We start from the raw sequence: 27,205 nt of genomic DNA, 5'->3' as shown, positions 1-27,205 counted from the left end.
GCTTGGACGGTTAAAGGGCCTGCTCCTGTGCTGTAATTTTCTTTGTTCTTTGTTCAAATGAGTATCAATACTTAGCATCAATCTCCTGCTATTTCCCTGTCTCCTTGCACATTATTTCCATTCAAATAATCATTCAATGTCCTCTTGAATACACAGTTACTGCCTCCACCACATTTTCAGGCAGTGCATTCCAAAGCATAGCTGTGAGAAAATAAAAGTTTATTCTCACATCACCCTTGCTTCTTTTACACATTTCTTTAAATCCCTACCCTCTTGTTTGTTCCTTTTACAATCTGGAGCAACTTCTCCCTCTCTACTCTCTCCAGCACTCTCATTATACCATGACACAAAGAGTGACTGAAGGCAAGGTGGATAGCTTTACATTAGAACATTCTGTTGTGATGTATTAAAACTTGTCTTAACTGTACGGGCCTGTCTGGTCTGGGATCTCCGCTATAATACAACAACTCTTGTCCCTATAGACCAAATATTTTGCAATTGTTATCATTACTATCCTTACAATAACTATCAGATTTATTTTCTTTCATTCAGCCTTACAAGTTATACCCTTGACTGAGTGCAAATAAGAACATGAGCAAAAAATGCAAAACTAAAATAGAAACTTGACTTTAACAATTCACTTCATTTAGATAAGACAGTTAAACAGAATCGCATTTTGCAAAAGATTAAAATGTGTATATACTGAGTTGAAAATTACTTGTAAACAACAAAGCTCTCAAACATTTATATTTAGCAAAATATTATTTAGCTTAAACTTTTATGGTTGCATTTTGAATGATTTTATTTTGCAGCTACTTCCCTGGGCTCTCTTCAATTGAAAAGAAGCTTTGGTTTGGTCAATAAAGAAGCTTAAGACATATAGAAGATCAAAGTTGTAAATTTGAAAATGAAACAGCAACCAAAAATATTAATGTTTATAATAGTTTGCAACAGTCACAGATAATGTTTTGTTTTAGTATTTTAACAATTGTTCAGTGAAGGAAGCCCTGATGTGACTTCAAACAGGATAGAATTTTTTATAAAAAGCAGGTGCTTTCTTTCGTATTTCAAAGAGGACAACTGAGCTGTTTCTCCATTGTATGATGTGGTTGAATCTGACAGAATAAGGCATGATTTTCATCACAGCTGAGCAATTCTCACTATTCTTTCCATTGTTGGGGTGAAGGATTGAGCAATTAGGTATAATTACTTCAATGTGCTCATACTTTCACTGTACAAACAGAAGGAAAATTTACTGTGTGCAGCTTACAGCTGCAAACCCACACTGAGTTGCATTTGCATTTCAGAAAAAAAAGCTATTAAAATGGCACCATTTTAGAATGAATACAAATACATGTACATTTTTCACCAGATGCAAAATGTTATTACAACAAAGACAACTGTTTACTACTAAAACTAATTATTGCTTTTCTGATTCCATCTTGATCTTAAAAATCAACATTTTTGTTCATTTTATCAACAATTATAAAGCAGTATCAATCATTTTCCAAATAATTCTACTCAAACAAAATGACACATCTACCTAAAATATAAATGTAAACATAAACTGATCTTGGTATTTGAGCTTAGGTTGTGAATATGATGTAAAAGCTTTACATTATAGTTAATCATGCCTACTATCTATCTGAACACCAACATTTCCTATAGATAAATAACAGTTTTGTATCTTTTTATTTCTAGACCAAGCTTCAGAGGACTGTAATCTGTTTGGTTAAGGAAATGGATGTTAAAGCAAAACAATAATGTGGACATAAAGCAGACTTAGCAGAGTAAAACAACACCAAAGCTGTACTACATAAATAGCTCACACTCCAATTGTCACTGTCTTTTCATATTTTAGATAAACATTCCAGTATTTTGTGTGGGGGAAAGGGGCCTGCAAATTCTATCTCCAATTTCAAGTTATTTTAACCACAGTATATCATTAGTAATGAAACAGCAATCACTGTTGGCATTACTACAGATACATTTATATAGGGAAAAATGTTTAATAAATGAACGATTGCCTGAGTGACAGATAATGAGAATGTTGCACTATATTTTCATATCCATGAAATTAAGTGCATGTGCAATTACTGCATGTAACAAAAATAGTTATCTTCAATATTGCTTTTTAGGAAGATAGGACCCATATAAAATGTTAACACCATTCTTGGAATACATTTAAAACAGATATAAAAATGTATCTACCCTGTCATAATTGGAACAAATATAAAAGGCTCACCATATTTGCACAGGCACATTAGAAATCAAATCTAATCTAGAAATCAGGCACTGTGATGACCTGGGCAAAAGGAAACCTGTGGTTCTCCCCTTCTCAGTCTCTGCTCTTTCCTCTGATATTTCAACTATCCATTCGCAGTGATGATGACAATCAACTTAATCCAATCTACCCCATCCTGCACAGTTTTTTAACATATTTTTGCAAGAACTAAATATACTTGGAAGTACAGTGCTTCTCAGAAACTGTCTACTATACCAATGGTACACCTTTCTATGAACCTTCTCCTCTGATATTAATCTGTTACCTACTATAGACTCAGAACATGGTTATGTTATCACTTTTACGTTCTTCCAAGGTTTGCAACAATGGATATATGGCCAAACAACTCGTGTCAAGTCCTGATATAAACGTAGACAGTGATTGAAAGAGATGTTTGGAAAATTTATCACATTATTTCAGCTTGCCAAGTGTGGGAACAATTTGTGTGATGTTATGATAGATTTAAAAATTGGTATAGGGTAAATGTTGAGACTTTCATTTTCAATATATTGTTGCCTTTAACTTAGAAAACTGTTGAGAAAGCAGCAACTTCTGTTGACCATATTAAAACATCCACAAACATACATGAATGTAAGCATACTGATACTGAGGTCTGTGGCCATATAGTGTGATTCACAGATGGATAGTAGAGATTGCACTGTGCAGATCCTACAATGCATTAGACAGTCCTGGACTATTAGTGCAATACAGCTGCAACATCCTAATGAGGGGCTTAAACACTGTGCCACAAAGAACAAATTTTATTTATTTAAACATCTCATTTACTGGTAAGAAGACAAAGTTAACAATGAACATAAGAACATCATTAGACAAAAATAGAATGTTGCCATGTGCAAGCATAAAATAAGGGCATGTTCACAGAACCTCACACAGCTTCCAGACACCAGGCCACGGCTGAAAATAGTTATTAACATTTATTTATTAAAACAAAACTAAACAAATATTTCTGCATTGTCTGGGATATTTAACAAATATTAACAGGTAGAAAGCCATGATGGTTAAACATACAGTGAATTTGTGGTTTTCAGATTGCATTCATGAGCCAATAGCTTATGCTACTTATTTTTTTGTGTTGGCTAAATTCTGCATTAAATTTTAACTTTGAAAGTGCTCCCATTATCTGTTACATCTTTATATATACACACTCAGAAGGGAGTCTGTACTTTCAAGTGAAATCTGAATTTTGTGCTTTCCAGTACTATTTTCTTTTGACAGTATTGATGGTGTTTTCAGCAACAAAGATTTGTAAAAATAAATTTTAAGAAGTTTCCAATGTATGTACACAAATACTTTACATATTTTTTTTAAACTTGTTATTTTGCTGTTAAATTTCTCTGATCAGTATATCCATTTAAACTCATTGTAAAATATCTATTTTACATATTAATGTCAATATTTACAGTTAAAATAGAGAACAAAAAGCACTTTAAGATCTTCAAAGGTTATAAAATATCAACATTTCCATTTAAAATAGTACTAGTAAAGGACAAGTTAGGTAGTTTACTGCTAACTGCAAGCACTGTACATTCATATCTTATGCATTACACATATCCCACTTGGTGTAATAAAGGTCACAGAACAACAAAATGTCAAGTAAATAGTGCAGAAACTGCAGGTCCTCTGCAAATATGAGTTTCAAGCTGGGACTGTTGTAACTGTTCAGTACAATAAAACAGTTCAATTTTATTTCACATATATGTATTTTGCAACTTGTAACATTCCCAGCATCCAAGATCTGCCAACATTATAATTTGTGTCAACTTATTGAACAGCCAGTGATATTATTCGGAATTTGATGCGACTGTTACTCCTGATAAGTTATTCGAAGTGGTGGTTCTACTGATTGCTCGGAGCCCGTGCTGTTGTTGCACTCCTGGCTGCTTTGTCATGTCCTCCCCGTACACAACCTGTTTTGTTGGCAAAAATAAGAAAAGATTTTTAATCAGAGGTACACTTCTTAAAATCCTGCATTATAGGTGAACAATTGGGGTGGGGATGAGGGTGTGAGGGTTTGCTACTATTCAGAGAACCTCTGGCATTGAATCAAATTGCAAGGTGCACATGCAATAAATGTGACAAGTGTTATTAACTGAGGGAACAAATTGTTGACGAGTGGAACACAAGGTGTTCACCAAATTGCATTAATAATGCCAAAATATATTTTTTAGCAAACAAAGGAAGAGAAAATATGCAAATGTTGACATAGTGCTGCATGTTTGAAATGAAATGAATACACATTAAAATGGATTGCTACCCACTCTTATTCCTTCAAATTCAGTTAACTGATGAAACAAGCATTGCTTGAATAATCCAGCAACACGACATTTTAATGCTATCCTGTGGGATAAAGCTACTCCGATGGTGCAAGTTGCCTGCTGATAAAAGCTAATGGAACTGATCAGGACCATGTATTGCAGCAGTGAAATCTTTGAATATATTGAAATAAAAAAATGATAAAAACCAAACAAGTGCTGAAAACAGGAAAAAAAACTATAACTGAAAATAAAGTATTAAATAAAGTAGAACTTTTCGTGACATAAAAAGATCTATTTTATATCGCCAATGCATGTTTGTAGATGCAATTGAAAAAAAGGTGGTGATTGAGCAGAGTTAGAATTTATTATTAGCCAGCATTCTCTTTATAAAGCAGGACAAGAAAGATGGCAGTGCTGTGATACATGAAAAGAGATACATGAACAAATCCTTGTCCTGCAATAGTCACAGATGCTTCAGATGTTATTTCATCTACATTTATTTTTCTTTCTCTCCTGTGACATTTCAGTCATGCAGTACTATGAAAACCTCAAAGGAGTTCCCATCCTCATCCACTTTTTAATTGCAATACCAACCAAGCACACTTTTAGAAAAAAAAACTAGCCAAGGGAAGCTTTCTCTGGTTTCATGTCACCATCGTCTTACCAGAGCAGAGGGCTGCTCCCTCATTAGAGAGAAGCAACTGGTGGTATCAGACCTCAGGGCAAGGGAAGAGATTGAGAAGGAGAGTCCTTCATGGTAACCTCAAACCAGTGATAGGAATTGAACCATGTTGTTGGCATCACACTGCTCTGCAAACCAACAATCAACCAACTGAGCTATACCAATTCCCATTCTCTGGTAAGCACAGCAATAACATTAAGCAGAGTATGAAAATCTGAATTGAAATTGAGATGAAATCAGCCTTGGTAATATTCTCTACAATATAAATTATAGGCAGGTTAGATCAACACTTCATCCATTTCACAAAGGGATGAAACTGGGAATGAAGTGTCTCCAAAAATGTGAAATCAAGCAAGTATGTACATGACTTCCCTTTGTCCAGTGAATCTCAGTCTTATTTATTGCACCTCCCATTCCATACAAAATGAATTTAGCCGTGACATGGACTAAGAGGAAGTCGGGGAAGTCCTTAATGAATAGTTTGTTTCAGTATTTACTACTGAGAGGGACCTTGATGTTTTTGAGGTCAGCGAGAAACAGACTGAAACGCTTGAATAGGTTGATGTTAAAAAGAAGGATGTGCTGGAAATTTTGAAAAACATAAGGAACGATAAATCCCCATGTCCTAGGTGGGACATACCTTAGATTACTACAGGAAGTGAGGGAAGAGATTGCTGCACCATTGGTGATGGCCCAGCGTCCTCAGTACCAGATAATTGGAGGGTGGCAAATGTTATTCCCTTGTTCAAGAAAGGGAATAGGGATAGTCCTGGGAATTACAGACCAGTCAGTCTTACGTCAGTGGTGTGCAAAGTATTGGAGAGGATTCTGAGGGAGAGGACTTATGATTACTTGGAAAATCATAGTGAGGTTAGAGATAGTCAGCACGGCTGTGTGAGGAGTAGTTCATACCTCACGAACCTTGTTGAATTCTTTGAGTTTGTGACAAAACACGTTAATGAAGGTGGAGCAGTGGATGTGGTGTACATGGATTTTTAGCAAGACATTTAATAAAGTTCTCCATGGTAGGCTCACCCAGAAAGTAAGGAGGCATGGGATACAGGGAAGCCTGTCTGTCTGGATACAAAATTGGCTGGCACGTAGAAGACAGAGGGTGGTGGTTAATGGAAAGTATTCAGCCTGGACATTGGTGACCAGTGGTATTCCGCAAGGATCGTTCTGGGACCTCTGCTCCTTGTGATTTTTATAATGAATTGGAATGCTGTCATGAGTGGGCATAATTTTAAGGTAATTGGAGGAAAGTTTAGGGGAGATGTCAGAGGTAGGTTCTTTACACAAAGATTGGTAGATGTGTATATTGCACTAGCAGCAGTGGTAGTAGAGTCAGCTACATTAGGGACATTTAAGTGACTCTTGAATAGGCACATGGAAGTTAGTACAATGAAGGGTATATAGGTTAGTCTGATCTTAGAGTAGGATAAAAGGGTAGCACAACATCAAGGGCCGAAGGGCCTGAACTGTGCTGTACTGTTCTATGCTCTATGTGAGCATGCAAACTTGATTTTACGTTTCTCATCTCACCATGAGTAATGCTGGAGGCTGGTCTTGCAATTTGTTTTCTTCCTTCTATTCTTTAAAAAGGTTAGCATCTCTCCTCATTTAGATGGTACTAAATTAACTTTCCAATATACCAATATATGCTGATTCAAGGATGATGACTATTCAGGGTGATGTATCTCTGTTGGGAGCCTTCACGTGACTGAACAGGTTGATTCTTGACCCACTGACCTTTGAGCACATGGGGCAGGAGATCACACAGGGGAATGAGATTCGAAGAGCAGGATCTGTTTCCTTTTCTTCTCTGCTACCAGTTTGCCTCATGAAAACATGATGCAGCTTGATGTTCAAATTGTCAGCACTTTAAGTAATTGGTAGCAAATACCACTCAGTTATTAGTGTCAATAGTGTGATGCTTCAGGCAAGGCTTCAGTGTGTTTTTATAGTGCATTTTGGTTTAGCCCTGGAATGTTGGCCATTTGAAAGATGAGAAAACAGGTCCTGTCAGCAGAGATGTTTTTTGACCATCTAAATAGGCAGAATATCTGGTCTATTAAACTTGGCTTTTCCGAGTTACCATGATTGCTTTTGGAACGTGGCCTCTAAAGGACAGTAGCATTTGATTGACAGTGTTCCCACTGAATTCACAATATGAAGCTTTGCCGATGGAATCTCTCTCATGCTTTTATATGATTTGGAGATGCCGATGTTGGACTGGGGTGTACAAAGGTAAAAAATCACATAACACCAGGTTATAATCCAACAGGTTTAATTGGAAGCACTAGCTTTCAGAGCGACGCTCCTTCAATAGGTGGTTGTGGAGGACACCATTGTAAGGCACAGAATTTATTGCAAATGTAACTTTTTTGTGATTCACATATGAAAGAAGCGAAACTATCATGGTCATTCTAATAGATGAGTGACTCAGCAAACAATCAAGGTATTTTCAATGTATAATTTTAGTTACATTACACTGTAAAATTTTGCTATAAATTCTGTGTCTTACAATTGTGTCCTCCACAATCACCTGATGAAGGAGCAGTGCTCCCAAAGCGAGTGCTTCCAATTCAACCTGTTGGACTATAACCTGGTGTTGTTTGATTTTTATGCTTTTATGTGTTTCTGCTATGAGGTCCAAGTCTTACTGCAGTACAGGAGTATGGAGACGATAGCTGCTCTGTACACTAGGACTTCTATTGACTTATAGAGATCTTTGTCAGCAAAAAAAAACCCACTGATAAGTTGACCCCCTGGTGCAGCTGAACTGTGTTGGGCCACCTCATCAAGTTTGAGAGAGGTGGTTGCCAAGAGATGGGAAGTTCCTGACATATTCCAGGGATTCTCCTTCAACATAAATTGGAGGTGAAATGTTTAGGTGACCAAAGGTGGTGCATTATATGAGTTTTTGTTTTAGCAACATTCAAGGATGGGCTGAATTTCTTAGCGCCAGAAGATTAAAGAGAGTGAGGGAGGCTTGCAAATCTGTTGCAGTGTGGACAACAAAATTACAATCATCTGCAAGTAGTACATCATGTGTGTCTAAGGTAGTGCTGTTTTGGTATGGAGATACCTGAAGTTAAAAAGCTTTCAACTATTTCAGGCTGAGACCAGAGGGCAATTGATCTTTCTTGAGGTGACAGCCACTGCTAGGTAAACTGTAAATAGCATGGGGGCTTAGCTACCACACAGCCTTCCTTGACCCTGGTCCAAATTTCAAAGGCAGCAGGAACAGATTTCAGTCGCCCTCATTTCATCATGAAGCAACTGCAGGATTGTGCAGCACAACCACAGGGCATGTATGTAATTGGTTCAAATGCTTTGCTCAGGACAACGTATTTTCTTTAAGAGTCCCTGGTGCTACCTCTGACATTTTTTTTGGATTTGTCTGACAAGACTGTGCCAGAGGTACCTCTGGAAGGTGCAAACGTTGTGTCTCCGGAAGGACCTCCTCAGCCACAGGAAGTTGACAAATTAGGAGAACACATGTCACAATTCAGGAAAAGAGGCACATAGTTTACACAGCATGATTTGGTCTCCTTTATGAATATAGTTACATTTCTTGCACTTCTGAAATCAAAGTTTTTTTTTCTTTTTCCTTCCAAGGCTATAGAAGGATTGCTTGGAATCTTGATGTGAAGAAAAACACATCAGCTTTGAAGACCACAGGTAGAATGGTATCAGGGCTGCAGGCTTGGCTCTTTTTCATTCATTCAGTTGCTTGTTCCAGCTCACCATCAATGGTAGTCTAACCTATCTGAAAAATACCAATTACCATTATGGACTCACTGTTGAGGACGCTTCAAAATAGTCCTTCTAAGATTGAGGGATGGTATCCTTAAGAAGACAAAATCATCATTTGAATGAAGGGAATTTTGTCCATTGACAATCCTGGTCACATGCTACAATGATCAGAATATTGTTGGATGTCTCTGGCTTTTTCTCTTGCCTCCATAGTTGTCTTTGGCATCAGCCTGGATCTGCTGCCGTTTCGACTCGGGACCTGTAATTGTTCTGTCAGATAATGCAGGCTATTCCTTTTCATTTTAGGAGGTCACATATTACTGGATTGTTTTCAAACCAGTATTGGTGATGATGATGATACTCAAGCCAAATGGTCTGAGCACACGTATCCAGTACAGTCAGCTTTATTTGATCCCACTGCTCTGGGATTAAGTTGGATGTGTAAAGATTTTGCAGAATTACCAGGAAATGCAGTTTGTCTCTTGGTCAAGCAGCTTTAGCATAAGACACTGAACTTCACATTTTTGGATTTTGGGACTTAAAATGTTTTTATGCTGTGTCAATTTTCATCAGCAATCAAACAAAGCAATAACTTCTCCAGCAGATGTCAGCAGAGAGTGAATAACGTGGACATTATTTGGCTCTTTGACCGGAACAATAGCACAAACCAAGTGCTTTGATCAAAGATGCCTGCAAGGTCATTTTGTATTTGTTTGCTGATGGAAGAGAACGTCTGTTTTAATGAAGCCACGCTGAGCACATTTTGTTGGCAGGACTACATTATTTGCATTGACTTTTCTCACCCTATATTTTCAAATGGTTCCCCTCTGGACATTAGCGGATGGCCATATCTAACAGAAAGATAATCTTTTCTTCTTTTGGAAGGATAGTGAGAACTTCACCACCATCAGAACAGAAATTCTCAAACATCTTTGTTGTGTTCTAAGTGCTATATAGATAGACATTTTGGACTGGACTGTTTCTGCAATGTCCCTTCAACCTGTGAATCGCTACTTTGATGCATTGGGGAAGCTTGTATACACTGACAACTCTTTGACTGATGCTGTTGAGACCTCTTTGCTGTTGGGTGGGCCATGCATGTCTGTGGAAGCATAATGTGAAATCCTACCATGGCAGCTGGGCAAGTTACGTTCAGTCAATTAAATACATCTGGAATAAAAAGCTTATATCACAATAGCAACCATGAAACTATTGGACTGTAGTCAAAATTCACCAGTTTGTTCATGTCCTTTCGGAAATGTTTATTTGGACTGCCGAGGCTCCCGACCCATAGCAATGTGGTTAACCTTTACCTGCTCTTTGAAACGGATTAGCAACCCCATTGAATTGTATAGGATAGAACAATAAATGCTGACCTTCTCAGTGATGCCAACATATGAAAATTAATGAAAAGATATTTAGTTAAGTACTAGAAGTACTGTGATGTCAGGACTCCTAAAAATATCAAAAGACTGCTTAAGTCTTGAATAAAAATAACATTAAAAGATGTCATAATTACAACACACAGCATCAAAGAGACGTATTAACATATCCTGGGTTTGTAGCATGTTAAATACTCAGCAAAATAATCAGGTGTATTTTAAATGAAAGAAAAACATAAAATGAGGTTTATCAACTCTGTCTAGGGTCAGGATAGTATTCTTTCCAGTAGACATCCTGAAGTGCGCACTTTCTGGTTTCATAACATCAACAGAAATTATTCAATGCAGCATGGAATCTTAAAGCTATTAGAAAATGTAGAGGAAAGTGCATTGTTAAATCCAACTATGCAGTTTTCACATATGGTCACAATAGTGCACCAGACCATGCTATAAGGACTGAATAAGCAATTACTCCTTCAACTACTTATCTCATAACTCTCAAATTCTTAAGGTACAATTCAGTTGTGCAAATTACTTGCAATTCAATAGTTTCGGAGCATCACAAAGCAACATGCATTTCATTTATTGAGGGAATTTTGGTATATCTCTTGTCCAATTTATCAGAGATAACACTATTGGTTCCTAATTATTTGAAAGACAAAAGTCTCTTTATTATTTCAATAAGGTTTGGGACTATGGTGGAAGTTAAATGTACTGAAGTTAGCGTGTTTCTATGGTAATAAAATGTTACTGTCATTGGCTGTTGTGCAACAATATATTTTCTGCTGTTGTCTGTTGGTTATCATATTTTATTTCATTCTTTTATTGCTTGCTTGTCACCAGCTATAATTGTTTGCAGAGTACTATTTGTTTGGTAGTTGGCTGTCTAGAAGGAACATGAAATTAGATTAAATTAGATTTTCCTACAAGTCGGGATAGATCTGATGTGAAAAATATTATTGATACATAGAGATTCTGATGTCATCTTTTAAATTTGGTTTGATCACTTTTTTTGGCAAAAATGATTTACTTTACTTGGTATGGTTAATAGCAAATTTATTTGTAGGCTTTTCAGTTCAGAAGCAAGCTACCACAAAGTAAACTTTCTCCCATGCAAAACCAAGTTAGAAAGCTTTAAGTTCATCAGGTTAATGAATCACACATTTTGTCCCGGGCATATAAACACAGAATTAGTAGTCTACAAAATGCATGAGATTAAGACCATTACAATATAGTGTAAAACATATATTTAAAACTTGTCAATAATTTTTGTAAATTTTTAACAATTCTAATTGTTCAAATATTGCAACTATATATATATAAAATATCCAGTTTAGTGAATATTCTGGTGTTATTACTATAAAAGCTGTAATTCTCTATGTTCTTGCTTGACATAACAGTCTTTTTATATATGGGCTCCTGTCCATCAGTACAAAAATATTATTATCAGTTGACTTCTCAGACCATTTATTCCCTAATTTAGTAATTTTTAATTTAAAAACCAAGTTAACTTTGGAAACCTTTAGAGATTAACGGGGAGTATCCTTTTAGGCAGCTGCCATAAACATTTCTTGCAAAACTGTAACTAGAAAATTTAATTTGTTAAAATTCAGATTGCAGAAGTAACAGCATCTTTTGCGAAAAAGAATAACATTATCCACACAAGCAACTGATAGCATGACTGAAAGCCAGAGATTTTTTAAACACGATTATCAACATAAAATATAATGTGTCACATTGTTTGTTATCAGGGAGGAAGGGAGCAGATATAAGCTCAGGTCTCTCCACATAATGAATTTTTCGCATTTTGACAATGGAGGTTGGCCCAGCGCTTCACAAAATAAAATGTGTGCTTGTGTTTGTTAGTTTTTGTGTGTAAAACAAAATAAATTTAAAATTAAATAAAATGCATCATTTTCTTCTTAAGTCTTTCATGTTTCTTTGCTGACAGGTGGATTTCTAAATGGATACAATCATATAATCCAAATACTGAGTTTTACGCATTGTCATTTAACCAGAAAACAAACAAATAGGATTGCTAGACTTGTGTGATTTATGTAACACCTTTGGGAAGCTATTTCACAATACATTAACAAAAATGAAAATAGAAGTTGAAACACTGTAAAGAGTAGAACTTCATCATTGACAGAGATCTAGACATACCATTTTTGGTAACGGTAGTGAAGGAGGTAATAGACTGAGAAGAGTAGAAGTTGGAAGAAGTGTAAGCATAATTCAGCTGCCAAAGAAAAATAAAAACAACAAAGTGAGCATATTCTGTTGAAGATTCGATGCTCAAATATTACATCATAACAAGTTATCAAATAATTTAAGATTCACTTTAAAATCAATTTTTAATTAAATGATATTAATTGCAAAGTTTGCATTATCAGTTATCAAGAACTCAAGAAGTCCAGGTTATAAAAATCAGATGCTTTGTCAAATAACTGCTGCTCTGCTGGTGATTTCTTTTTCTCTAAATTGCAGACATTGGTTTGATCTCAGACAATGTATTATCTGTTCATCTAGTATCAGCAATGTCATTGCTAGATACAGCATGGTTTATTTTTGATCTGTTTCAGAAAGCCTCAAAATAGTATATTTGTTGCATAAGGCAGATGCTTTCATTTATGAAAAAGAAACAATGTAATTGAATGCCAAATAGGAGCAATTTGTGAGAAAATCTATATCAATTTTGAACTATGTTGAAATAACGCAACTTATTGTACACAGAAGCTTCACTCCCAATGCCTCTTCAATTGAGGTTCAGCACAACTAAATAGTGCAGAACTGAAAAATAGTATCCTGGTGTACAACATCATCAAATCCTGTGGGATTGTACCTCAGCAAAAATGAATATAAAGTTAAATATATTGCACAGGAAACATACACAATGAAAGGATGTCAATTAGCAACCATGTATTAAGGAAGAGGGTGTAAGGTTTCATTTGTTTATGTACATTTCCTGCCCACATTGTGCAGTCTGTGATGAAATAGTGCCTCTCAATGTAGATTTTAAAGAAATTCGCTTACAACAAATTAGCAATCTTTTGTGGTGAGAATGATCCCTTTCTTGACAATTGTTTGAGTAGGTGCCAAGTCAAGGAGATCTCCAGGCATCTAGCAACAGTGACATCATTAGGTAGTGCAACCTGCCAATCGCATTGAAGCCTTCTCAATGATAGCAAATCAGGAAATACAATGAACTAATTTCTCACTTTTAATTAAACTCTTAGAAAGAGTGAAAACGATTATAACGTACACACTGAATAAAGTTAAAAGCTCACATACCAGAAGTAATCTTAAAAATATAGACTCAGAGACATTTACAAAATGGAAAGAGGCCATTCGGCCCAGTCTGTCTGTGCCAGTAAACAAAGATCTGACTAACTAAAACTATTTTCACGCTCTTAAGTCATAGCCTTTGAAGCTAATAAAACACAACTGAATACCAGAATACTATTTAAATGTTATGCAAGAGTTTCCAACTCAAACACTCTTTCAGGCATTGAATTTCAGATTTCCACCATCCTCTGAGTGTAAATAATTCCTCATTTCTCCTCTTACCCTTCTATCTTCTACCATTAATTTCCTGGCTACTGATCCCTCTACAAATGGGAAAGGTGCATTCTAATCCACCCTATCTATGCCTCTCATAATTGCGTCACCTCTATCAGGTCCCCTTTAAACTTCATTGTTCCAACGAAAACAACCACAGCCTATCCAATCTTCCCTCAATGCTCAAACCCTCCAGCCTATGCAGCATTCTGCTAAATCTTCTTTACATCGTCTCCGGTACAAACAAATTCTTCCTAAAATAATCTATATTTGAATGTTTGTCTATCTATTTGGAAAACACAAGTTTAATCAGAACAATGAAATTCAATCTTCCACAAATATTAAATTAGTTTTCCCTAGGCACTGAGGTTGTCTAACAGTAATCCTGAACATAATAGGTAGTTTAAAAATCCAATTATACATAATTAAACAGGTTTTACAGGAGTTTCTCAGTGAGATGAACAGCATAAATATATATACATATATTCCTGTCAGTTCACTGATTTCCCTAAGATTGTATTTTTGTTGGATAAAGCATTGTTCCTTCAACAGCGCACCCTGCTGGAAAGTTACAGACAGAAAGTTCTGGATTTCTGTTGGTGAACAGCAAATTCACCATACTCAACAAAGAAACAGTTGCTTAAAAAGGTCTGCAGTTATGCAACAAATTTTTCCAGTAAATAAACAAAATGTAAGGACCGGTATCTTTTTTCTGTTTTTTTTTAAACAGTGGACTGAAATAAAGAAGAACTGTTTTTAAATTAATGTTTTGAAAGGATGGTTGCAAGGTTTGAATGCAAGAAACTTATACTCATGACAAGTATTGTTTGAACTAGCAGTAACTGAAGTGGTTGCAGGTGAATAGGAGCCGAAGGGTTCTATATTTAGATATGGCTCTGGTTGGAAATACGAACTTATTGGTCTATGGACTAAGGACCAGTTACTGATGACAAGGGTCTTTGCTTGGTAACAACCTGTTTCAAGAAGACCACCATCATCCTGGTACTAAAGAAAACTCATGCAGCATGTCTCAATGACTACCACCCAGTAGCCCTGGCCTCCATAATTATGAAGTGCTTCAAGAGGTTAGTCATGGCTCACACCAGCCTGCCTTGATCCTTGTAATTCGCTTACCATTGCAACAGGTCAATGGCAGACACCACCTCCCTGGCCCTACACCCATCCTTGGAACATCGGTATAACAAGGATACTTGTGTCAGGCTTCTACGTATTGACTACAGCTCCACATTTAAGACGATAATTCCAACCAAACTAATGTCCAAACTTTGAGATCTGGGTGTCTGCTCTGCTCTCTGCAACTGAATCGACTTCCTGACCCCTAATTCACAATCCGTGACAATAGGCAACAGCACCTCCTCCACGACAATTCGCAACACTGGCACCCCACAAGGCTACATACTCAGCCCCCTACTATACTCCCTATACACAAAATACTGTGTGGCCAAATTTCATTCTAACTCCATCTACAAGTTCACTGATGACACCGCCATTATAGGCTGGATCTCAAACGATGATGAGATGGAATACAGGTAGTTCTCTTATAACATCATGGTTCAGTTCCCATGCAATCTCGCTTGATAAGAAAATCATGAAATTCCAACAGCATTTAAAGTAATCGGGCTGGAATCATGTTATAACCAATATAGGTAAGGAAAGTTCGTGTTCTACAAATATCGGTCTTTGTATTGCTGAAACACATGCTATAGGTGAACCACCTGTATAGGAAAGAGATAGAGTCGTCGATGGCATATTGTAAAGATAACAATCTCTGCCTCAACATCAGCAAAACAAAAGAGCTGGTCATTAACTTCAGGAAGCAGTGTGGAGGGCTCGGCCCCATCTACATCAATGGGGGCTGAGGTGGAGATGGTTGAGCATGTCAAGGAGTCTATCTCAGATTGTTTGCCATCCCTCAGCTTGATTTCAGGTGTGAACTGCAGACATTGCAGACTCATTCATAAAACACATTGGTCCCTAACTGGTTGGTACAAAAAGGGGTAGTGCTCATTGGAAGCACTTTATCGATGTACAATTGTCACACCAACTGCAAAAGAGGTCAAATGTGCATTTAATGCAGAAATTCAAATATTGTGATACATCATTCACTAGTTAAATTCATGAAAACAACATCTTATTTTTCTGGCTTACCAGCAAAATGCACTGACCAGAGTAATACTGTGCATTTGTGTGCTGGATATGTATAAAAGTAATTATAGGAATTTCCTTCTTATCCATTTCGGTCCAAGAACTATTTTCATAACGTGTTGAATATAATTAATGGCTGTTAGCTTGCCTGGTATTGAAAATTAACTGATGTGGCTGTCTCATTGCTTTGTTCTGGTGGAGTGGGGAGAATGGCTTTCCTCTCTTTCTTTCTCCTCAATTGATTGCAATAGGGTTTGATGTGTTTAATTGGTGGGATAGGGGAGTGTTGGAAATGTCATGCTTGTAATTCAAAAAGGGTTCCAGAAGTATCCAAAAATGTTATTCAGTGCAAGTTGGTTTTAAAGGAGGAGTGACCTCCACCACCTGTTGGTACATAGGGTTAGAATGGTTATTCTTGGCCAGTGGGCTGAAGGGCCTTTTTCCTGTTCTGTCGATCTCAATGAAATCTCATTTCCTGCTCCTGCCCACAAACCGAATCACGGTCAGAATAAATACATGGGATCTTCACGCAGCTGAAGTCATGAGAAATTGAATGGACATCTGAGGTACATTCACTTACTTGTGGGTTTTGCTCCTCAAAGCCATCCAATCTCAACACAGTTGTTTCTGTAAGTTTCTCAGGAACCTTACCCGCTACTCAGAGATTTTTTTTAATATTCCCAACAGGTCTGCCACTTCTCCCCTTTAAGATGCGGTTGTAAGCTCTTTAAATGCAGCCACAATGAGCCATTTCCTGCTGCCAGAGCACCAAGCCATCTACTGGAGAGCAGGTTTAAAGTTCACAATACAATGAGGACCCTGAATGCCTTCTGGATTCCCCTCTGGATGGGCAACATGCATCATCAAAGGCCAGGCAAACAAACAGAAAGAACTGTGCAACTTACATGGTGACAGCAGTTATATGAGAAATGCTAACCTGCTCATTCATGACTGTAGACAACTCGCAGAGCAGATCCCTGTAGTGGGACTTCATCTCCTCCTGGTATTCTAATTGATCTTCTTTAATAAGCCGTTCATTAACCTCCAGAGCATGTCCACATGCAGCTGCAAATTGTCTACACAGATAAGGTAAAAAATAAAAATAAGCAAATCACTGAACATTTTATATTGATTTCCACAATATCATTGAAGCTTTTAATGGTGATGTAAGTCTTAGATATAGAAGTTAATAGCCAGCTGAATGGAGCACTGACTATGGTTATGGGCACCGAAAGGAGTCAAGGCAACCGACTCAAAAAGGAGATCTGCTTCAACTTATAAAGGGAGACAGGACCATTACAAAAGTTGTTTGGTTCAATAGAGAAATGATTGCAGTAAAAAGAGTGTCTTAGTACATTCAAAAACTGGAGAATCAATTGCACAAAGGAAAGGCCAGAATGGTGCAGAAATTAGAACATTTAAGTGGGTTGGAAATATTAAGTTCCCAAAGGAATATCAAAGAAAACCAAAGGAATATGGTTGCACCAAGGAAAGGTGAAAAGGTTAAGGTAGATGAGAGATGGTTGAAGCAGAGGAGTAATGAAGCTGAACAAGAGAGAGGATATTAAAGTCATCTACTTGGATTTACAATAAGAATATCAGGGCTAACCCTTCACTATGGGAAAGAATGATTACTAGTTTTTAAGTCAAGTTACAGGAGAAGGCCAGGATCAGTTGTGTTCTGTGAATACTTGCCACAGACTGACTGTGAAAGGCTGTTGCTGAATGTGTAACACTGTGCTGAGACAATCTTTTGGAGTCAGGATAGACAACCAGACCCTGCAGTTTAGTGGGTTGCAGGCTACTGTCTGTGTCACTTAAAAGTAGTTTTATCCCTTATGGTCTGTTTTGTACATGGTTGAAAGCAATTTGCTGCTCAGTGTCATAATTGATTTATTTCTGTTTTACAGCACATGGTTTTTTTTGTGTGTGTGAAACAAATGTTATTTTTAAAAGCATTTAGAGTAATTATAGTGAATTCTGTGTTGGAGTGGATGGATCTTGGGGCTAAAAATGTGCTGTCAAGTTTAAGAATTTGAGGATTCTGGTTCCTGCCACAGTTCTCAACAGTTTGAGGGGATTTTAATTTAGGCTAGGATGTTGCTAATTGGAAGTAAGGGATAAACATATTCGGTGACCTGAGTTCCAAAAACAAAAAAGAAACAGAGGTTTGGGAAGATTTGAGGATTTAATCTGAAATGCTGCAATGAAACTACAGCGTGAGGGTAAATTGTCAAGATTTAAAGATTCAAATTATTGGGCACAAGTGACAGTGTGCCTTTGAGGCTAAAACATTTGCCACAACCATGTGTGAGGCTCTCATTTTTAAATTTCAAACTCTCACACCAAATTAAAGAAGCAGCAATTGATATGTGGTCAAATTAAAGGGAACACAAAAATACAAGACCCACAATCTCCTGATTTGAAATGGTTATTGTATGTGGGCAAACAATATGCACTTCCAAACTGATTGCCCTGAACATTGGCCCCAAGTAATGAATTTAAAAGCTAGTTTAAGCCAGGGTCATCGAATTTGTAGCACTCGTCAAACTACTTAAGGGGAAAGAAATTGAACCTGCGTATCCACAGATAATAGGCTTGCATTTAGAATGGTGCATGATTATATGATCACCTGAAGCAAGGAAGAACACACATTAACATTAGTCATGAAAAGATAACTGGAATCTTACAGAGCAGCAGGAAGTTGCAATTATCAAAGCTAAGATTCACCAATCATTCCAGTTGGAACAGTGTAAAAGGATTAAGGAACGGATATGTCCTACTTTGAAAACCAGCTCAGCACTTCAAGGATCTTACAGGTTCTCCACAGGTGGGACTAGATTGGGTTGGGATATCTGGCCGGCATGGACGGGTTGGACCGAAGGGTCTGTTTCCATGCTGTACATCTCTATGACTCTATGACTATTATAGCTGTATGTCATTACTTCTGTCAGATTAATACCATTCACATATTTGCTGCCAAATTGTAACATATTCAACGTTTGTAGCCTGAATGAGAGAAACTGCTAAACACCATCAAATGTGCATGAACGCATGGTTTAGCTACATGGCTAAACTGCACCATGAAAATTATTGATTCAATTGGCAATTGTTAATTCAAAAAATAAAATTTGGAATTGCGACAGAAAGTATCGAGAGCCAGTCAGTACTTTTCATGAATTAGCTAAAGCGAGCTTGCTGACTCCTAAAATGATACTTAACAAAATAATGTTCAAATAGAATTTTAAGTCCCATTTAAATGTTACAAACATGATTGTAAAATATCCAGTACAGGGGTTGTGGGAGATAGTAATAAAATACTTCCCAGTATGCAAATAAATGACTTGCTGCTTGGGTGTAAAGAATGTCTGCCCATATTCCAAATGGATAGGGATGAAAACCATGTATGATATTAGTACGACCTTTAACTTGACCTTGCATTTGCCAGTACCAACTACAAACTGAGACAGGTGGCAGCCCATAGAGAAGGGGAATGTTGTGGAATGACTGAGAATCTCCATACCAGTCTGGTAAGATCCACTGTCCAGTGAGCAACTCATGATTTCACTTCCAACCCCAGGCCCAATAATAATCAGACATTCCATGATAACTTACATCTGGCCTCCTCCTAAGGTCTAGATGAACATAACCCCAATAATCCAACTGAGGGCTTGCTGAGGTACCTGTTGCAATGAGGGGATGCAAATTCCAAAACTGCCGGATCATCAATGACTGATGAAAGTGTCCTGGACAGTAATGAAGCAATATCAGTAAAACCAAAAAGAAGTCAAAACACTGGACAACAATGTGGAAGCCAAACAAGCAGATGGTTCATGACTGGGGTTTTAGGGCGAATGCTCAAGAATGTTCAATCCTGGATTAGAATTGCTTCTGATAGTGGTAGTATAGTTGATCAGGGTTGAGATCAAGATTGAATCTGGAACTGTTTATCGATCAATGCTGACGGGCAGCATCGAAAGCAATATTTGAAGAGAATCTGGCAGATAGGTGAGGGCTACTGGGAAGATACGAATTACAGTAGTACAGACCCTTTGGAACTTGCAAATCTAACCTACTGACTGGCCACCAGTATATTCGGCAACGAATGAGAACCACTAATGATATTGTATTCCTTGGGCATGGACATAGAGTCATAGTCATAGAGATGTACAGCATGTAAACAGACCCTTCGGTCCAACCTGTCCACGCTGACCAGATATCCCAACCCAATCTAGTCCCACCTGCCGGCATCTGGCCCATATCCCTCCAAACCCTTCCTATTCATATACCCATCAAAATGCCTCTTAAATGTTGCAATTGTACCAGCTTCCACCACATCCTCTGGCAGCTCATTCCATACACGTACCACCCTCCATGTGAAAACGTTGCCCCTTAGGTCTCTTTTATATCTTTCCCCTCTCAGCCTAAACCTATGCCCTTTAGTTCTAATCTCCCCGACCCCAGGGAAAAGACTTTGTCTATTTATCTTATTTATTCTGCCCCTCATAATTTTGTAAACTTCTGTAAGGTCACCCCTCAGCCTCTAACGCTCCAGGGAAAATAGGCCCAGCCTGTTCAGCCTTTCCCTGTAGCTCAACTCCTCCAACCCTGGCAACATCCTTGTAAATCTTTTCTGAACCCTTTCAAGTTTCACAACATCTTTCCGATAGGAAAGAGACCAGAATTGCACGCAATATTCCAACAGTGGCCTAACCAATGTCCTGTACAGCCGCAACATGACCTCCCAACTCCTGTACTCGACACATAGGCCAAAATGAGGGAGGGAAGTAAGACATAGGTATAGAAATTAACATTTAGCTAAAGATTTGGATTTCATATTTGTCACAAAGGCGATATAAAAGCAGGTTGCATAACAAAAGCAATTTGCAAAATTTATTTGGAGCCAAAACTAAGACAGCCAAAAAATGTGTGTGAAGAACGATATTTCTATCAATGACTGCAGTATTGTTGCTATGGTTTACTAGATGGAAGTCTGTAGATATTTATACATAAAATTAGCAGCAAGATTGCTGGGAACCAAATTATAATTGAAAATTTATGCTATGTATATTTTCTTCATCGTTCAGGCAGACACCTGTAACACTCATTAATCTCACTGAACATAAAAATTAGGAAACTCAAGACTGTTAAAAGTCACAGCTCAGCAGTTGACAACTGAAAGTTATATAAAAAAAAATTTTTGAGAAATAACTTTCTTTGGAACCAAGAGAAGCTCGCTCTAGCTTTTTAAGAGTCACAATTGAAATCCTCTCTCCTTTCCATCTGTCCTGGGCCTCAATGAAAATCAATGACAATAAGGTAAGCACTTTAATATTAATATTTCTCATTGGATAAATTGTCTTGTTTATATGTATCCACAAGTCATAATTAGCTCCATTTGGTTCACTTTAAGATTATGGATGCAGCTTTTCTATTTTGCCTTGTGGATGTTGAAAGATACAAGTTTTTACAATATTTACCTATCATTTTATGAAAATGACTTGTTACAAGCCATTTTGTTTGTTTTCTTTCCTTTCCAGAACCAATTATTCCATTTACATACATTCCAAAATCATTAAAATCCTCCCACATTGCCATGTATGTATGCTTCTGTTTATGACATCATCATTTGGTGAAATAGCGATCAACTCAGCTCTGGCTTGGAACTCTTTCTTTAAATTATTCCTCCCAGGCATTGAATATAAGCACAAGTGAGACCAAAGGATATCGGGATATGATATGAAAGCAGAGTTGAGTGACAAGATCAGCCATGAGTTGATATAAGGGGTACTTAATAACATGAGAAATTGGAACAGGAATAGACCACTTGGACGTTGAACCTACTCCACCAATCAGTAAAAACATGGTATCGATATTCCACCTCAACCCCATTTTCCAATCTCTCTCACTAACAGAAAAGCCTTCAAAAACTATCAATATCACTTTTGGATAAACTAAAGACTGAGCATCCACAGCCCCTTGGAACGAGAATTCCAAAATTATGTGTATTTCAGCTCCTATCCGTTATGTATTCCAACATCTACTTTCCACAGCCAAAAACTTTACAAAGTTGTTAATTTTTTTCTGGCTTGATGTTAACATTTCAATCCAATGACCCTACCTCAGAATTAGACTGCAACCAGTTCAGCTGAGTTTCACCAGCAATTTCTATTGTTGTTTCATACCTTCAGGATTTGTTCTTTATTTTATGTTATAGTCAATGTCTTCTGCAAATTCTGACTGCTATCATGGTTCATTGGTTGTAACATCTTTAAGGTTAATGTTGGTTATACACACGTGCACTTATTAAAGGGACCATTGCTTCTGTCTGACCTCTATGTTTGACACTGACATTTTGTCAACTGATGTCTTAGAGGGAAGATGCGTCATTACATGCCTGGGTTTCACTCTTCACGCACACACACACACACACACACACACACACACACACACACACACACACACACGTATTCTACAACAAATCAAACACACAAAGAAGGTCAATATAGTTTTCAGTGTCAGGAGAAAAATGGATGATGGAGAAAGAAAGTCAGGTGAGGTTTTTTGTTCATTATTGCCCATTTTCTTCTGATAATGAAAGTTAAAATTACTCCTAAAATATATATATCTAAAAAAGCTCGAACTCAGCAGGATTCTGGCTTGTACGAAATTTCAAACTGATGGCCCAGATTCTTGATGAAAGTGTACGGAAAGACTGGGCAGAAATTTGTAGCAATTATCTCTAATATTGCGAAACCAATTTTGTTGGTAAGTTGAGTGACCTACTTTCCAAAATGCTGCTATTGTCAAGCCTTCATTATATTTTCCACAAAGAAACACAAAGAAACAAGGCAATAATTGAAAATACTAAGTAACTACAGCAGTACAATTCTGAAGATGCTGGTGTTAGACTGGGATGTACAAAGTAAAAAATCACACAAGACCTGGTGTTGTGTGATTTTTAATACAATTCAACACTGCTACTGCTCTTTGAAGGTTGGGATAAAATCGAGGAATTTGATTGTTCAGCATATTTCTGATTATTTATTTGCAACTTTATGAGTTGTTCACTGTTACAGGATATTCAGTTAGTAACTTAAAAGCAAATACTTTCATTACACATTCTTATGCTGTCAACATGGTGTGAGGCTTGACAGCCTCAAGTGCAACTTTTCAAATATAGAATGTCTTTGAAAGCCACAGGACGGCAGAAGGCGGTTAGATATAAAATCTTTAATTATATAGATTTGACTTTCTGACCATGTAGTTTGCATATTACTAACACCTTAAAGTGCGAGAAATCTTTAGATCCATACACATATACCATATCAAGAATTTTTTTAATAGTTTAGTGTTAAACTTCCTTCATTCTTACCTGAAAATTTCTTTGAGGAGTTTAACTTGGTTGTCTGGATACTTTTTTGCATTCTTTTCCTCTAGAAATGCCCAAGCATAAGCCATGGGTCCTGCATTTACCTATGCAAACAAAGATTTAACTAAATGAGCATTACTGCAAATTAATAAAATTGGTACTCGAACAAGAGAATTATATAGTGTTATGAACAAAGTATAAGTATTGGAATCATTATTCAAATTAGAATATTAGAGTAAATCAGGCAACAAGAAAAAGCTGCATGGATCACCAAATTCATTCCTTCCAAACGAATGAGCTTGATATTACATGCCCCTCTGGGTGTGTTTATGGTGGTAAGACACACGGTTTAAGTCAGGTGGTGAGACCACCACATTCCTACCCATTCTCGAGCTCACTCCCAGAGGAGAGGGTGGATAGCAGCTGATATCAACCCACCGAATGTAAATAAATAATGATGGGTCAACTGAGTGTGTAAAAAGCTCAATGGACCCCAAAGTTACATTGCCCATGGGATAAAACTGTTGGCATGCACAGCCAGGTATGATTGGGATTTTTGTCTTTTTTTTCAAAAATGCATTGAAAATGGTGGGAAGGGAGTAACAGCTTCAATGACATGCCCTTTGCCTATCAGGAGCACCTCTGAAGAAGACAATGTTTCCTACCTTCTTATTGACACTTTAAAATCCACATGAAAACTCCTCAATGGGATGTGCATTAAAACTCCTGCCCACCAATGGATTCTCAACATATCATAACATCACTCCAGTGTGAAAACAAGCCCTTTGGCCCACCAAGTCCACACCAACCCTCCAAAGAGTAACACACCCAAATCCTTTGCCATACCCTGTTACTCTACAGACTGATGCATCTAACCTACATTTCCCTGTACACTATGGGCAATTTAGTATAGTCAACTCAGTTAACCTGCACATCTTTGGACTGTGGGAGGAAGCTGGAGCACCGGGAGGAAACCCACGCAGGCACAGGGAGAAGGTGCAAACTCCACACAGATAGTTGTCCAGGGCTGGAATCAAACTCAGGTCCCTGGCGCTGTCAGGCAGCAGTGCTAACCACTGAGCCACTGTACTGCTCCATATCCTACTTCAGAATCCAACAGTCTCTCATTTTGTGGACCTAAAAGTGCCCAGCACAGAACTCTGGTACTGCCAGGACTGCAAAACCCGCCAGCCAATTAGGTTGACCTGCAGTGCAGTGGAAGTCCCACACTGCTTTAACTTAACACTTTCTGATCGTAGGACCATGTTGTTAATGGCTGATTGCCTCAGCTCTGACTTTTCTTCCAGGAAGATGAGCGGACTGCCATTATTTTCTGCACAATTTCTAATTTCCCACAACCATGACTTAATCCAGATTATTTAATTATCAATGGGGAAAGTGTGTTAAAATACATACCCTGACCTCTAACACAATCAAGCTCAATCATGTTGGTATATTGAGACATCCTTCATTCAAACTTGACTATTTAGTTTCTTAAAAAAAAGGGGCTAAGGAGATTAAATGGGATTAAATTACCACAATAGACGTGTAGCACAAGATATCATGTCATAGTTTGACCTATTATAACTTAGATTTCGCGAACTCATATTACATTAATTTAACTGATTAATCTTTGGCCATTCCCACACTCCTCCAAGTCAGAATTAATTTATTAATTTGTGGATGGCCCATTTTCCCTGCAATGTAAATGCATTTCTTCACATCCGTCAATATTCACCTAACTAATTCTATCTGGACGTATGCCACAGAACGAGAAAGTGAGGACTGCAGATGCTGGAGTGCCAGAGTTGAAAAATGTGGTGCTGGAAAAACACAGCAGGCTAGGCAGCATCCGAGGAGCAGGAGAATCCACGTTTCGGGCATTAGCCCTTCTTCAGGAATGAGGCTGGTGTGCCAAGCGGGCTGAGATAAAAGGTTGGGGGGAGGGAATTTGGGGGAGGGGCACTGGGAATACGATAGGTGGAAGTTGCTGTTAGGTCCGTAGGCAGGTGCTGAGGAAAGAGATGTGGCTGTAGTAGTGAGTTTGTCTCAGGACATGGCTGAAGAACTTCAGGGCAGAGGAGATGTCCTTGGGGGTGCTGTGAGAGAGGGACTCTCTGAGATCCTTGTAGAGGGAGGAGGAGAGCTTCTTTAAGGTAGGCATCCTTGCAAGAGGATTCGCAGTAGGTGAAGATCAACTAGGAGAAAGTGACGACTGCAGATACTGGAGTACCAGAGTTGAAAAATATGGTGCTGGAAAGACACAGTCAGTCAGGCAGCATCCGAGGAGCAGGAGAATCGATGTTTCGGACATAAGCCCTTCTTCAGGAATGAGGCTGCTGTGCCAAGTGGGCTGAGATAAAAGGTAGGGGGGAGGGAATTTGGGGGTGGGGCGCTGGGAATACGATAGGAGGAAGGAGGCTCCTTCCACCTATCGTATTCCCAGCGCCCCTCCCCCAATGCCCTCCCGCCTACCTTTTATCTCAGCCCGCTTGGTATGCCACAGAACTCCTATTTGATGTAATGAGGCCATGTATTCATTTACTTCCTCCATCGACTCTTGCCTATTTTGCTTTATCCCATACACCGGGGATGTATTCTTTCAGGAACTACTGCCAGGTGTGGTTTACTGTCTTAGAAGGGTGATGCCATGTACAGAGTCGAGAGTGGGGTGCTGGAAAAGCACAACAGGTCAGGCAGTATCCGTGGAGCAGGAGAATCAGGAATGATGAAGTGCTCTGGCCTGAAAAGTAGATTCCCCTGCTCCTCGGATGCTGCCTGACGTGTTGAGCTTTTCCAGCACCCCACTCTTGACTCTGACCTCCAGCATCTGCAGTCCTCACTTCCTCCTGACGTCATGTACACATACATGCTACAGATGGACTTAAAAATAAGAATAGTGATAATGTCAGGAAGTGGACATCAGTGCCGGCTGACAATTTCACACAGTACTGAAGGAAGACTGGAATGTTTAAACGGCCACATCTTCTAAGAGACACTAACTGCATCTTCCTCAAAGAGAATTACAAGACCTGAGATTTACAAGTGATTAAAATCTGATTGAAGATTTGTAGCTCGGGTGTCCGTTGTTGTGGTTCTGCTCGCCGAGCTGGAAGTTTTTGCTGCAAACGTTTCGTTCCCTGGCTAGGGAACATCATCAGTGCTGTTGGAGCCTCGTGTGAAGCGCTGCTTTGATGTTTCTTCCGGTATTTATATTGGTTTGTTCTTGCCACTTCCGGGTGTCAGTTTCAGCTGCAGTGATTTGTATGTGGGGTCCAGGTCGATGTGTCTGTTGATGGATGTTCTTGCCGTTTCCGGGTGTCAGTTTCAGCTGTAGTGGTTTGTATATGGTGTCCAGGTCAGTGTGTCTGTTAATGGAGTTTGGGGATGAATGCCATGCTTCTAGGAATTCTCTGGCTGTTCTCTGTCTGGCTTGTCCTATGATAGTGGTGTTTTCCCAGTCAAATTCATGTTGCTGGTTGTCTGAGTGTATGGCTACTAGAGATAGCTGGTCGTGTCGGACTGCAAGGACTGCACAAAACACTATATAGGACAAACAGGAAGACAGCTAACAATCCGCATCCATGAACATCAGCTAGCCACAAAACGACACGACCAGCTATCTCTAGTAGCCATACACTCAGACAACCAGCAACATGAATTTGACTGGGAAAACACCACTATCATAGGACAAGCCAGACAGAGAACAGCCAGAGAATTCCTAGA

At 38.3% G+C, this 27,205-nt stretch overlaps 1 protein-coding gene across 4 annotated transcripts in view; it reads right to left on the bottom strand.

Moving 5' to 3' along the window:
- Positions 1–3,022: 3,022 nt before the first annotated feature.
- Positions 3,023–27,205, bottom strand: part of dock10 (dedicator of cytokinesis 10) — a 341,361-nt gene continuing 317,178 nt past the window's right edge. For all 4 annotated transcript variants that reach the window (XM_060834855.1, XM_060834853.1, XM_060834857.1 and 1 more), the window contains 3 exons: positions 23,483–23,583; positions 17,045–17,183; positions 3,023–4,212 (listed from right to left, as the gene is read on the bottom strand). In XM_060834855.1, the coding sequence (XP_060690838.1) occupies positions 4,087–4,212; positions 17,045–17,183; positions 23,483–23,583 (366 nt within the window). In that variant the 3' untranslated portion in view covers positions 3,023–4,086. The remainder of the gene's footprint in view (positions 4,213–17,044; positions 17,184–23,482; positions 23,584–27,205) is intronic.

Source organism: Hemiscyllium ocellatum, chromosome 13, assembly GCF_020745735.1.
Source record: "Hemiscyllium ocellatum isolate sHemOce1 chromosome 13, sHemOce1.pat.X.cur, whole genome shotgun sequence".
Classification (NCBI taxonomy): domain Eukaryota; kingdom Metazoa; phylum Chordata; class Chondrichthyes; order Orectolobiformes; family Hemiscylliidae; genus Hemiscyllium; species Hemiscyllium ocellatum.
Note: the sequence above shows the minus strand (reverse complement) of the source record. Positions and strands in the feature narration are given on the sequence as shown.